General features: G+C 56.4%; 1 protein-coding gene across 2 annotated transcripts in view; it reads left to right on the top strand.

Annotated features, from left to right (window-relative positions):
• Positions 1-3398: 3398 nt before the first annotated feature.
• Positions 3399-14746, top strand: part of THEG (theg spermatid protein) — a 15434-nt gene continuing 4086 nt past the window's right edge. Inside the window, exons 1-7 of one of the 2 annotated variants that reach the window (XM_011963963.1) lie at positions 3399-4401; positions 5924-6046; positions 6347-6418; positions 6850-6911; positions 7658-7727; positions 9230-9347; positions 13404-13563. In XM_011963963.1, the coding sequence (XP_011819353.1) occupies positions 3935-4401; positions 5924-6046; positions 6347-6418; positions 6850-6911; positions 7658-7727; positions 9230-9347; positions 13404-13563 (1072 nt within the window). In that variant the 5' untranslated portion in view covers positions 3399-3934. The remainder of the gene's footprint in view (positions 4402-5923; positions 6047-6346; positions 6419-6849; positions 6912-7657; positions 7728-9229; positions 9348-13403; positions 13564-14746) is intronic. The other variant, XM_011963964.1, reaches the window with a different exon arrangement.

Below are 14746 nucleotides of genomic sequence, written 5' to 3'. Positions count from 1 at the left end.
CGGTTCTGCTCCACCCCCTACATCTGCTCATCACCGCGGTTCTGCTCCACCCCCTACATCTGCTCATCAATCACCGCGGTTCTGCTCCACCTCCTACATCTGTTCTTCACCGCGGTTCTGCTCCACCTCCTACATCTGCTCATCACGACGGTTCTGCTCCACCTCCTACATCTGCTCATCAATCACCGCGGTTCTGCTCCACCCCTACATCTGCTCATCAATCACCACGGTTCTGCTCCACCCCCTACATCTACTCATCACCACGGTTCTGCTCCACTCCCTACATCTGCTCATCAATCACCGCGGTTCTGCTCCACCCCTACATCTGCTCATCAATCACCACGGCTCCACCCCCTACATCTGCTCATCACCACGGTTCTGCTCCACCTCCTACATCTGCTTATCACTGCGGTTCTGCTCTTTCCTTTTTTTTGAGAGTAGTCTCACTCTGCCACCCAGGCTAGAGTACAGTGGTGTGATCTGGGCTCACTGCAAACTCCGCCTCCTGGGTTCAAGCGATTCTCCTACCTCAGCCTCCTAAGTAGCTGATATTACAGGTGCGCACCACCACACCCAGCTAACTTTTTGTATTGTTAGTAGAGACGGGGTTCACTGTGTTGGCCAGGATGGTCTCGATCTCTTGGCCTTGTGGTCCGCCCGCCTCGGCCTCCCAAAGTGCTGGGATTACAGGCCTGAGCCACTGCGCCCAGCCCCCATCTATTTTCTTATTGATTTATAAGAGCTATTTATATGTGCTGGGTACTAATCAGTTATAGACATGACAAATGCTGCCCGCCCATTCGTGGCTTCTGTTTCCATGTTTTTGAGGAGTCCTGAACATCAGGCTTAAGTTTTATATGGCTGACTTATTGGTCATGGGTGATTAGCACTCTACATGTCTTGTTAAAAAAATCCTTCCCTACCTGGTGGGGAAAAGCATGGTCACATTCACTTTTTTCTGTAAGTTTTAAAGTTTTGTTTCAGCGTTCACGTCCCATCTCCACTGAGAACTGATTTTGTGTGTGGTATGAGGCAGGTGTGACAGAAGGAATAGTGACTCCCAACGGTGTCCATATCCTCGTCCCTGGGACCTGGTGTGAAAGTGATGATATGGATGGGAGTTACCCAACACAACGACAGTCGGGAGACCAGGGAAAAAGCACTCGGACGCATGCGCCTGCCCAGGATTGCATCACAGGCCAGCGCCCAAAATGGCCTGCTGTGACCTGAAAGCCAGTTTGACCTGGGAGCTGCTGAAGTGACCTCAATGACATGAAGATGCCTTCTGCCCCCACCTCCCTCCCAGTCAGGGCTCACCAGCTCCCAAAACTTCACCAGTTCCAGCGAACTTTCTTTCGAAACGATACACAACATTCCTCCTTCTAGTAAAAGCCCCAACCTCCTGTTCGCGCTGCAGATATACCAAAGACCGCCCGTTCTGCGTGCATGCCCCAAATTGCAATTGTTTTTTACGTATTTTTCCAAACAAAACGTTTTATGTAAAAATGCTTCTCTATCTGCTTGACTTTGACACTGGGAGCACGTTATTTCATGTGGCAAAACGGACTTTGCTGGTGGGACTGGGGTTCCAGACCTGATCAGACTTGGAGGGTCAGAGCACCCGGCTTATCCAGGCAGACCTCCTTCAATCACCTGTTTCCGGAATAACCAAGCGGGTTTCCCAGCCCTGCTCAGAGATGAGTGCCAGTGGAGCATCCACGTGTGAGGGGTTTGACTGGCTGTTGCTGGTTTTGAAAATGGAGTGAGGGCCAGGACCGAGAAGAGCAGTGGCCTTTGGGTGTTGGGAAAGGCCCCCAGCTCACACACACGGCAGTGCCGAGAAGGGCCCCCAGCTCACACACACGGCAAGAACACAGATCTCAGTCTTATGACCACAAGGCACTGACTTCTGTAGCCACCAAATGAGCAGGAGACGAGCCCTCCCTGGAGGCTCCAGGAGCCAGCCCTGCCCACACCTTGGCTTGAGTCCACTGAGGTCCCTGTTGGGCTTCTGAGCCCAGGATGGCCAGGTAATCGCTCAGTGTTGCTGGAGCCTCTGCTTGTGATAATGTGTTAAGGCGGCCGCAGCAGAGAGGAACACGATAGGGACCTGGTTTATTTTCTGCCAGGCGGACGCCCCAGGTCCGGCCAGAGTCAGAACCCCACACTCCCCACAGCCTGGTCCCCGTCCCCCTCTATCTTCTGCTCAAAGCAACATCACACGACATTCAGAAATCAAGCACTGTGGCTGTGAACATCTTGCTTTTCCACAGGACATCGGAGCAGACAGGGACCCTCCAACCCTCCCCCGAGGGCGGGCGGAGTTCTGCTGTCCCCACCCACTCCTGGGCTCCTCTGGCTCCTGCTGTAGAGACATCAGCCCTGACTCTACCGAGAAGGTGCCGGGTGCAGCTCCTCCAGCCGTGTGGCCCCCGGAGTTTCCCATGACCCTGGAGCGCTCACCTGCGTCTCCTGTCCACCACGGGCTGCCGTGAGGGCCAAACGCGCGGCAGCCTGGGCGCTCGGGGTGTGCTGCGAGCTGGAGGGTGCCAGATCCTTAACCACCTGTCACTGGTGTAGGTTTAGGGAGCAGCCTTGGGTGCGGCGCTCTGAACAAGGTCTCCTGGAAACGCTGCAGTGGCCACAGGCCCTCCAGCGGCAACAGCGCCGAACTTACCTCTTTGTGAAAGGCACCCACAGATCTTGATCAGGTTTAACTTAAGAGAGAAAAGTAAATCATTGAGTGCAAGGTGAGGGTTTAGGAAACTTCAGGCCAAGAAAGGGGGCTTTCCCACGGCCTCCTGGATGGGACCAGACCCTGCCAGGGGCCTTTCTGCCTGGAGTCCTCCGAGAGACCCCTCTCCCGACAGCGGTGATGGCGCGGCCGCGTCTGGGAGCAGAGCATCGGGGAGACGGGACGGGGAGCTGGAGAGGGCTTTGCGATGGGACGGGGAGCTGGAGAGGGTTTTGCGATGGGACGGGATGCTGGAGAGGGCTTTGCGTGTGTTGATGAACTGAGTCTCTTGTGTGCCAAGTGGTCACCGTGCCCGGACGGCTGGCCCCACATTGGTGGCAGGGGTGAGGGACACAGCAGGACTCTGGGGTGGGCTAGCACTGGGTGGGGGTGGGGGTCTTAGGCCTGGGAGCCCAGAAAGGGGAGGGATGGTCAGGGACTCTCCCTGCATGGGGGACCGACAGTCTTGAGTCCTCAATGATGAGTATAAAGCCACCAAGCACAGAACGGGGAAGTGCTGGGCACAGCAGAGAGAGGGAAAGGCTGGGTGGGGCACAGCACAGAGGGGGAAAGGCTGGGGGGACACAGAGGGGGAAAGGCTAGGGGGGCATGGAGGGGGAAAGGCTGGGTGGGGCACGGTGTGGCAGAGGCAGGAAATTCAGCTCCTTTGACGAGCTGCGAGGAGGTCCGGAAGGCTGCAGCCCGGGGAATACTCCAGTTATAACCATGACTTTGTTGTGAGAATCGGAACAGCCTAGTTTGAAGTTATTTCTCACGAGAGGTTGGAGCTGGAAGGGTCTGTATCCCTGAGGGTGCAGTTCTAGCTGCCGGGGATTGGAAACTTCGCCAAAACCACTTAGTACTAAGGACACTTATTGTTTCAAGCAACGAGAAGCCTGGACACAGGGTGGATTCCAGGGCTGCTGAGTTCAGAGGCTCGACAAGGGCATCGAAGACCCGCGTTTCAGTTCATCTGCCCTCAGGCTGGCAGGCCTCATGGTCACAAGGAGGCTGCCTGGGCTCTGGACATTACACACGGGCCCAGCAGTGACAGGAACGGGAGACGCGGTCTCTTCTTTGTGTCTCCTTTTGAGAGAGGGAAGCTGTATCTAGATAACCCCTGCAGGTTCCCGTCAGGCCTCCTTCCTAAACCAATCCTGGGAGGTCCCTGTGAGCCATGACTGCCAGGACTGAGTCCTGATGCCAGCGCAAGCCCAGGTGACCGGCATTGTAGACAGCGCAGGGGTTAGAATGTGGACTGTGGGGAACGTGGGGGACACTCTGCTGTTGCCGCGGCCACCACAGACACATTTGGGTGCTGAGGGAGTGAGGCCGCGGCGGCTGGGAAGGGACCTGTACATGGGGGACAGCAGGCGAAGGTCGCTCGGGAACCAGCCCAGCTCTGAGGCTGCAGGCAGGTCAGAAAGGGAGCTCGGCGGCGACCCCCGGGGCCTCCAGAGCTCTGTGTGCGACAGCCGGCGGGTCACAGACCCGGAACCCCGGGACCTGGACAATGCAGAGCTGGGACCGGAGGACCCGGAAGAGGAGCTTCCCCCCGAGGAGGTGGCCGGGGAGGAGTTCTCGGAGACCCTGGATCCCAAAGAGGCACTTTCTGAGTTGGAGAGAGTTCTGGACAAGGACTTGGAGGAGGACGTTCCTGAAATCAGGTGGGCACCGCGGTGCGGCCCTGCCCGGGCGCGGTGGGTAGGGCTCAGCCCCGGGCAGCTGGGGGAGGGCGGCAGCCCCCTGGGTGCAGACCCCTGGGCGTGCGAAAGGGTTGTTCCCGGCCACTGGCCTGGCTCGCCCAGGGGCCCAGGCTGCCGCGTCAGCCTAGGTGTGGGCCTGGTCAGCGGGCGGCCAGCACCCCTCACTGGGCCCTGAGGCAAACACCAGCACACGCTCCCCTGTCCGGTGGCAGGAGGTGGAGTAAACAGCGCTGAGTTTGGAGTCAGGCAGACTGAGTTCGGGTGCCCAGAGCTCAGAGTTTAACGAGAGCGATGACCCCAAGTCAGACAGCCAGAAAAAGAAATGGGAAAAAAGGCCGGGCGCGGTGGCTCAAGCCTGTAATCCCAGCACTTTGGGAGGCCGGGCAGATCACGAGGTCAGGAGATGAGACCATCCTGGCTAACACGGTGAAACCCTGTCTCCACTAAAAATACAAAAAACTAGCCAGGTGAGGTGGCGGGCGCCTGTAGTCCCAGCTACTCGGGAGGCTGAGGCAGGAGAATGGCGTAAACCCGGGAGGCAGAGCTTGCAGTGAGCTGAGATCCGGCCACAGCACTCCAGCTTGGGTGACAGAGCGAGACTCCGTCTCAAAAAGAAAAAAAAAAAAAAAAAAAAGAAATGGGAAAAAAAGCCTCCCCACTCAAAAGCTGAAAGAAGTCTAAGCAGCACACGTGGCTAACACGTTTTAAATGGTCGGGAGGAACACGTGCTGGGTGAACGAACGTATCGGCAGTGATTTTGGGCAAGTTGCCCAAGTGTCCCCAGCACGGTGGGCACGCCACATACCTCTCGGCTCCCGCCCTCCCTGCGGAGTGTGGTCCCGGCCCACGCCCACGCCCAGCCTGCGCCCTTCTCACCGTGGTCTCCGTGCTGCCTAGGGACCTGTGCCGCCCGAGAACAAAGCAGCGGCCCTGCCCTCACCGGGCTGTGCCAGCCTGCAGAGAAAACGGCGGAGTGTGAGGGGCTCCCGGGGAGGACATGGGAGCCAAGAGCTGCGACAGGGCAGATGTCCTGGCATTTGGCATCTTCGCCTGCTGCCTGTTTCCCTCCCACAGTCTGTGAGCTTTCTGGGAGGCAGGCGCTGCTCTCTTTAGACGTTGGTGGCCCCTCTGGGGCCTGGCATACAGTAGGTACTTGATAAATGTTTGTGAGATGAGCAAACATTACCTTAGAACTCACTGAAACAGCCCCACCAGGTGGGAGCTGGTCTCATCTCCAATTCACAGAGGAGGCCGCTGAGGGCCTGGGGAGCCGGGTGACCTGGCCAGGGTCTTCCATCCAGCCAGCAGTGGAGCTGCGGTTTGGTCCAGGCCTTCATGGTGCCAACGTCCTCCCCCAGAGACCTCTCTCGGGAAAGGAGAGGCGGGTGGGCAGGGCGCTCGAGCAAGACCCACGCTTCTCTGGGCCCCCATATGCGTCGGGGCGAGAAAGCAGCTCCGACTTCAACATGGAATTCTCCCAAAGCCGGCTGTCCATCAGCCAGAAGCTCCCCAGCACCACCATGGCCAAAGCAAGGAGGAAGAGGAGGCGGAGGAGGCTCGTGGAGCTGGCAGAGCCCAAGATAAACTGGCAAGTCCTGAAAGACAGGTGAGGACAGGCCAGACCAACCCGGCCTTGGGGGCGCAGCACTGGGGCTCCCTCCGCGCCCTTCCCGGGCTCCTCCTCTCCCCACGGCTCGGCTCCCCTCCCCCAGCCGCCACCACATCCCACAAACTTAGTGTAGATGGGGTTGGCCAGTTAAGGAGGTGGCCAGACGCCAGGACTGGCTAGGGAACTGCGGCCCTCAGTGGCCCTCTGGGTGGTGGCCAAAGGAGAGTGAGGAGTTTGGGAGCCAACGGGAGACCCAGGGCAGAAGGCAGTGGGGGCTCGGACCCTGTCTCCTCGCAGGAAGGGATGCTGTGGTAAGGGGTATGCCTGGATTTTCCCATGCAAGATGAGCTTACGGTTCTGTCTCTACTGGTAAGTCCAGGGCTGTCTCCTCCCTCTGCCTACGCCGGGGGACCCGTGTCAGGTTCCCGGGAGCCCCTCCACTCGAGCCACCCTCTTCTCTCTGGGGAGGAGGATGGGGAGGGCTCCTCAGATGTGGGGCTCTCCACCCTTGTGCTTTGGACTCAGGCGATCGGCTGTGACCTGGGTCTGCTCCCAGGAGATGGCCCTGGGCCCTCTTCTTAGCTATGCTTTCCCCCAGCTTCCTCCCTCTCTGGACATCAGCCTTGCTCACGACAATCCACACGTCCCGGCGGCCCCCTCCCTGTCCTTCTCTGGCCTACCCCCTCTTCCAGCAACTCCGCACCCCCGCGTGGCCACCTTCCGGCCAGAGACCCAGGCTTGTTTCCGGGCGGGGCCAGGGCTCTCTGCCTCCCTTGCCCTGAGCTGCTCACTTATTCCAGGCCCTCTGTGTACTGGACCGAGCGCTTCCTTGAGGACACCACCCTCGCCATCACAGTGCCCGGTAGGTGGAGCCCGTGCCTGCTGAGACCCCTGCCCCCGGCTGCTGGCCTCCAGGGAACCTGCCCCGCCCCATCCAGAAACTTCTGGCCTCCCTTGCCCCATATCCTCGGAGCCTCTGTCCTCTCCACTGGAGTCTGTCCCCTGAGGAGCCTGAGCTGAGACAGGTCCTGGGGGTGAGGGTTGTGGGGAACAGTCTCCAGGACAGGGCCAAATCGGGGCAAGAATTTACAAGAAGACCCTCTGCTTTCCCTTCCACAATGACTTCCATGCTTTTCTTGAGAGGAATGTGGTATTGAGGTATCATAGATACCTTCAAATGAGACACGTCGAGAGTTCCCCACAGAAGAGAGTAACAGTCCAGTTCTCTCCTGTGCTGCTCCTCACTTTAGACCCACAGGCATCACTAGGCCCCTGGAAACCCCAGGCTTGTACTAACTTCAGCACAAAACCCAGATCTGTACTGAGCCCCGTCGAAGAGCCGTGGGGCTGAGCTGCCGTTCCAGCCCTGCCACTCCCATCCCGTGTCTGAGCAAGGACCTTCAGGCCTCTGAGCCCGTTGTCCCGAAATCAGGGACAGCACGTCTTGTCTCTGCAGGGTGTCTGGTCCCCAGCTGTCTCTGCCCACAGGTTTTCCAATTCAGCCTCCTGCCCAAGCTCACGAAACGCTGAATTCCGCACGCAGAAGCCCCCGGGAACGGCCGGGTGTTTACGCTGGGGTTCACCGACTCCGTTTCCCGTTTTGCATAGCAGTGTCCCGCCGTGTGGAGGAACTGTCTCGGCCCAGGAGGTTCTACCTGGAATATTACAACAACAACAGGTGGGGGAAGGAGGGAAGGAGGACTGGGTGCCTACTCGGAGGGCAGAGTTTGGCAGAAATGCCTTATTCTCCCCTGACAGGACGCGGCGTGGGGAAGGGTCCAGGTCCTAGCTCTAGACAGCCTGTGTTCGGATGGGGCTGGCCCGCCTCCCAGCCCATGTCCCCAGCCGCATTGCCAGCTGTGGAATGCTGGTGGTGGAGGTCACCCGGGAAAGGGGCTTTGCGCAGTGCCTGACACAGTGCGTGCTCAGATGTTGTTATCACCGTTGTGACTGCATTTTGTTCACTCGAAAAAGGTAGAAATTGTAAGACATACTTTTTTTTTTTTGAGACGGAGTCTCGCTCTGTCACCCAGGCTGGAGTGCTGTGGCCGGATCTCAGCTCACTGCAAGCTCCGCCTCCCGGGTTCACGCCATTCTCCTGCCTCAGCCTCCCGGGTAGCTGGGACTACAGGCGCCGCCACCTCGCCCGGCTAGTTTTTTTGTATTTTTTAGTAGAGACGGGGTTTCACCGTGTTAGCCAGGATGGTCTCGATCTCCTGACCTCGTGATTCGCCCGTCTCGGCCTCCCAAAGTGCTGGGATTACAGGCTTGAGCCACCGCGCCCTGCCCAAGACATACTATTTTATGTACAAAATTCTTTATCACTTAGAGCCCCCGTGCTTGTTAAAAGTGATACTGAGTTATTTCGACACATCATTACCCATCTTTATGCAGGGTATGAAGGAAAGCACAGCTGAAGGAGACAGCAGAAGTGTGTGCAACTGTTTTGAACCCCTTCTGACACAGAGACGATGTGGGTGTTGCACACACTGTTCCACACCGGTATCTCTGCACTTTTTAACGCCAAAGCATGTTGTAACCCGAAGACAATTTAAATTACAATTAAACTTAACTCCTGCAGAAGCAGCAGTGCACATCACGTGAACAGCTACATCTGAGCACACACAGAGGCAGCCAGATGTGGCCATGACACTTCCGCCATCTGGCTGGCAGCACTTGTAACCTGCATCCCAACCTCAGACCTGTTCCAGTGTGGAGACCCTACCTTAGAATCAATGCAATGTGGCTTTATTTCCGGGCAGAGGCATAGCTGAGACCTGATTTTAGAAGGCACAGCCCCGCGAGCTCAGCTTTACTTCGCGTTCCCTGGCTTTGCATGACAACCTCAGGACAAACACTTTGATCCCTTGGGTCCAAGTCTTCACCCCAGGCTCTTGATGATGGGGGTGTGTGGAGAAGGCCTGGGAGGAGCTGCCATCCCAGAAGGGAATGGGGGAAGGCCTGGGCCTGAGGGTGGACGTTGCACACGGAGCAGAGACAACCCTGGGAGATGGTGGCTCTGTGCTTGAGAACTCTTGATGAATCCCTGCTTGGAGACGCTTTCAAAACCCACCACTACCCCAGAAACAGAGGAGCTGGGAAAGACAGACAGACAGACACACACACACACCCCCCGCTCCCTGGGCCGAGCTGCTGGTCTAAAATGGGGACCTCCCCCAGGACGACTCCTGTCTGGCCCATTCCTCGGTCCTGCCTGGAATACCGAGCGACGAGTCGCCTGAAGGAACTGGCCGCCCCGAAGATTCGTAACAACATCTGGAGCGTGCCCATGTCTGAGGTGGGTGCCCCGTGACCCCGAGACGCACCCACGCCGGGCGGGGGAAAGAGGCTTTGCCTCTGGGAGTCGGGGGAGGAGGGAAAGCGGCACGGGGTGGCGGCCTTGGTTTGGGAGCAGCTTTGTTTTATTTATTTATTTATTTATTTTATTTATTTTGAGACGGAGTCTCGCTCTGCCACCCAGGCTGGAGTGCAGTGGTCGGATCTCAGCTCACTGCAAGCTCCGCCTCCCGGGTTCCCGCCATTTTCCTGCCTCAGCCTCCCCAGTAGCTGGGACTACAGGCGCTGCCACCTCGCCCGGCTAGATTTTTGTATTTTTTAGTAGAGACGGGGTTTCACTGTGTTAGCCAGGATGGTCTCGATCTCCTGACCTCGTGATCCGCCCGCATCGGCCTCCCAAAGTGCTGGGATTAGGGGCGTGAGGCACCCGCCTGGGAGCAGCTTTGTTCTGATGGCTCCCTGTCTTCAGATTTGCCCGGGGTCATCCTGGATCCTGGAGCCTCCAGCTCACACTCAGGAATGAGAACAATCTTATCTCAGGCGCTCAGAAAGCGCTCAGTCCACTGCGAATGGAGACGAATCTCTTCCCCGGCTCAGGCCGGACGCCCGGCCACCGACCTGCTCCACCCCTCCAGCCTTTGCTTTTCCGAAAAGTCGCAGAAAAGGAACGTCGCGGACCTGGACCCGGCTTCTGCCGCCCGCGCCATGCATCTGACTGTTGCGTGGGTCGGCGGTTTATTCCTTGTCATCCATCTGCCTATCCAGGCGCCCGCTGAAGGGAATTTGGGGGCTTCCAGTCTGCGGCTGTTACAGTGAAGCTGCCATGGACACCTGTGTACAGCTTTTGTGGAGGTGTAAGAATCGGGATTTCTCAGTGACTGGGCATATCTCACTTTTAAAAATCTGACCAACGTTGTCCACAGTGGCGGCGCCATCCTGCCTTCTCTGGGATGGGAGTGGGAGCTCAGGCGCGCCCCGTCCTGGCCGCCATCTTGCATTTTCCAGACAGGGATTGAGCTCAGGCGCTCACCATCTTGGTCGTCATCTTGCCTTCTCTGGTGGGGAGTGAGCTCAGGCGCGCCCTATCCAGGCCGCCATCCTGCATTCTCTGGGATGGGAGTGGGAGCTCAGGCGCGCCCCATCCTGGCGGCCATCTTGCATTATTCGGGCGAGGATTAAGCTGGCGCTCCCCATCCTGGCCGCCATCTTGCATTCTGTGGGAGGGGATTGCACTCAGGCCCGCTGCATCCTGGCCGCCATCTTGCCGGGCGGGGAGGGGGAGCTCAGGCGCGCCCTGTTCTGGCCGCCATCTTGCTTTCTCCCGGCTGTGAGCGAGCTCAGGTGCGCCCCGTTCTGGCCGCCATCTTGTACTCTCCAGGCGGTGAGCTGAGGCGCGCCCCATCCTGGCCGCCATGTTGTATTCTCCAGGCGGTGAGCTGAGGCGCGCCCCATCCTGGCCGCCATGTTGTATTCTCCAGGCGGTGAGCTGAGGCGCGCCCCATCCTGGCCGCCATGTTGTATTCTCCAGGCGGTGAGCTGAGGCGCGCCCCATCCTGGCCGCCATGTTGTATTCTCCAGGCGGTGAGCTGAGGCGCGCCCCATCCTGGCCGCCATGTTGTATTCTCCAGGCGGTGAGCTGAGGCGCGCCCCATCCTGGCCGCCATCTTGCATTCTCCAAGAGAGGGTTGAGCTCAGGCGCTCCCCGTCCTGGCCGCCATCTTGCCGTCTCCCCGCGGTGAGTGACCTCAGGCGCTCCCCATTTTGGCCGCCATCTTGTCTTCTCTGGGCGAGGATTGAGTTCAGCTGCGCCCCATCCGGGTCGCCATCTTGCGTTCTCCGGGCGGGGAGTGAGCTCAGGTCAGGCGCTCCCCATCCGGGCCGCCACCTTGCGTTCCCCAGGCGGGGACTGAGCTCAGACGCTGCCCATCCCGGCCAGCACCCAGTGTTGCCGGCTTGCTTGGTGGTGCGTTCATCTGATTATTCCTAAACATTTTGTCCGTGTCTCGCGTGGCATCAACTTCCATTTCCCTCACTGTGTGTGGTCGCGTCTTCTCCTCTGGTGGTTTCTCACACCCCACTTGGGAAATGTTTCAAGTCACACGTTCTCTCCTGTAAAACCTCAGCAGGGATTTCTGACAGACAAGGACATTTTAAAACGTGATCCTGGTAACACTGATCACACCGAAAAGTGAACAGTGATTCCTTGATACCAACATGCGCGGTTCATGTTCCCGTTCCCACCGATCTCCAGGACGGCTTTCTGCGGTGGGTTCGGACGGATCAGGGGCTGCCCCTCCAGCACTGGAGCTCGCGGAAGGCAGGACCGGAGTCTCCTCCTCAGCAGCCGGTCCAGAGCTGTGAGCGCAGAGAAGAGAGGAGGGAGGGAGCAGGGAGACGGATCATGCGTGGGAGCTTAAATTGTAAACACCACGATATCTTTGCTGATAGATGTGTCTGTGGTTTTTATGGGGGAGCAATTTCCAGAAGAAAGGGACTGAAATTTCACAGTGACCTTTGGGGGTGGTTTCCTTTCATCCTCTGCCTCCACGCAGGCTCCAGTTAGGACGAGCCAACAATCACAGACTCTCAGGTAGCGCTCCAAGAACGGACAGACAGGAGCATCTAGGCAGGCGTGGGTCGGACGCCTCCTCGTCCCTTTTAAGGAAGAAAACATTTCAGCAGCTGCCCTCCTTCCTTACCTCCCTTCCCAGAGGCATCAGGAATGGCCGGTTCCTCTTCCAGCCAAGCATAAGTGGGAGACGTGTGAAGTGGTCCTTTGCCTACGCCTTAGTTATTTTGCAGGCGGACTCCTACACCCGTGTAGGGCAGCCAGCTGGTGAAGGGCAACAGAATGCCTATGAGGAGAGGGGAGGGAAACCGGCTCCCGTTTAAGGGTGTCCAAGCGCTGCCCAGTACTCAATCTCTGCCTAGGCTGGTGCAAATTATCAAAGAACACACTTTCAGTGAACTGTGGGTTTTCTGGAAAATGCCAAGAATGGGTGTGGAGATGGAGTCTTGCAATGTTGCCCAGGCTGGTCGTGAACTCACGTGATCCCTTCCATCTCCCAAAGCGCTGCCACTGCGCGGGCCACTGTTGAGAATTGATCTGCGGAGCGAGTGTGCCGGGTCTGCAAGGTCTCCCACCTCGGCCAGCGCTGCCCCACTGCCCACCCTATCCCCTAGGTCGTGTTTCGTGGTTCCGTGAACATAAATGACTTGTCTTGCCTTCCCTCATTACTGTTTTCTAGAGCAATTCGTGCCGATTTATGGAGAAAAAATGGTCTAACTGCTGGGTTGCCTTCTCTTGAGAACATGCGGCAGTCAGCTTGTGCAGCCCCCAGCGGCCGGGCGCCCGGCTCCTTCTGGGGTGTGCGCGTGGTAACTAAGCTGCAGGGAACATCCCTGCGCCCACTTCTTCGGGTCAGGTGCAGGAGTCCCTCTGTGTGGCCGTCACCAAGCCTGAACCGAGTAGACGAATTGCCTGTATTAATTTACTCTCCTGAGTTGATGAATTGCCTGTACTAATTCTCCGAGTAGACGAATTGCCTGTACTAATTTACTCTCCTGAGTTGACGAATTTCCTGTACTAATTCTCCGAGTAGACGAATTGCCTGTACTAATTTACTGTCCCTGAGTTGCCTGTACTACTTTACTCTCCCTCCAGCAATGCATGAGAGTCTCTCACCAGGGCTTGATAATGTCAGACTTTTTCACTGTTGCCAAATTTGTGAGCATGGAGTGATATTTTGTTGTTTTAATTTACATTTGTCAACAATTGTTGACATTACATTGATCAACAGACAGGATTATTGACCATTTAGGGTTCATCTCCTGTATCATTTGCTCAGCCCTTTTGGGTATTTTTGGTTATTGATTTGAAGGAGCTCTTTATACATGGTAGTTTGTATACATGATAATCCTTTGATGAATCCATTCAAAACCAACTTCTTCCCAGGCTGTCTTGTGTCTTTTAATGTTGCTCCTGGGGTCTTTTTGCTCCAGGGCCCAAGAGGAATCATGGACTGTTTAAGAGAAATCCTTCTATTTCTCTTTCCAGGTGTCCCAGGTATCCAAGGCAGCCCAAATGGCGGTCCCCAGCTCACGGATCCTCCAGTTGTCAAAGCCAAAGGCCCCAGCCACCCTGTTGGAAGAGTGGGACCCCATGCCGAAACGCAAGCCACATGTGTCAGACTATAACCGCCTCCTTCACTTGGCCAGTAAGTAGGTGCCTCAGGCTAGGTGCCTCCTGATGTCCTGTCCAAATCCCAGGGGACATCTTATAGCTCTGCCTAGAGCGGGCAGAGGGAAGCTCTACCCCAGGAAAGAGAAGCAGAAATCACAGGGACGTGTGGTCTGGAAGCAGAGGGTGTTGTCTGAGAGGGTTTTCTAGCAGGAAAAGAAGGTGTACAAGAGAAAATCAAGGTGCAGAGCAGGGGCCAGAGAGCCACGCTAAGGAACAAAGGCAGCTTTAAAATGTGTGTTGGCCTGACTCCCTTCCTGTCCTTTAAAACAAATTGAATAACCATTTTCCTCAATGACAAGGGTAATGTGTGGGAATTGCCAGAGAAGTTGCTTGGCCATTTATGTTTACTCTTCTATATTGTTTTCCCAGGTTCCTGTTGCCTGGTGTTTTGGGGTTGTAGATTGGGAACAGCTCTTTATGTAAAATGGTTACTAATCCTTTATTGAACACATTGCACGTTAACTTCTTCCCAGTCTGTGTCTTGTCTTTTAACTTTGCTTATGTGGCCTTTTCTTTGTTTGTTTATTCGTGAAAGAATTTTCATCCATTCCCTTGATATTTGTGAAATGGTGAGTGAAATGAATGGAAACAGATGAGTGTTGATGCAGCACTGCCTTACGTCATCCTGCACACACTTGTGCTCACCACACACACACAGTGAATATAAACATTGATACACTGGTACATGCACGCACTTACGCTCACCACAAACACACACGGTGAATATAGACATCGATACACTGGTGCACGTATGCATGTACACATCCATCCATGTTTCAAATGTACATATAAATATCCATGTGTGCGTGTGTGTGTGTATGTGCGTGTGCATGTGTGTGCATGTGTGAGAGAATGATGGAGGGTTGAGGCTTCTACCCACTCATAGTTGGGACCACCATTTTTCTTTTTTTTGAGATGGAGTCTTGCTCTGCCACCCAGGCTGGAGTGCAGTGGCGAGATCTTGGCTCACTGCAACCTCTGCCTCTTGGCTTCAAGCAATTCTCCTGCCTCAGCCTCCCAGGTAGCTGGGACTACAAGCGCCTGCCATCACTCCTGGCTGATTTTTGTGTTTTTAGTAGAGATGAGGTTTCACCATGTTGGCTAGGCTAGTCTTGAACTCCTGACCTCATGATCTACCCGCCTTGGCCTCCCAAAGT

This window comes from Colobus angolensis, unplaced genomic scaffold (assembly GCF_000951035.1).
Source record: "Colobus angolensis palliatus isolate OR3802 unplaced genomic scaffold, Cang.pa_1.0 Scaffold64, whole genome shotgun sequence".
NCBI classification, from domain to species: Eukaryota; Metazoa; Chordata; class Mammalia; order Primates; family Cercopithecidae; genus Colobus; species Colobus angolensis.
The sequence above is the reverse complement of the archived record's forward strand: the minus strand, read 5'-3'. Positions and strand labels throughout refer to the sequence as shown.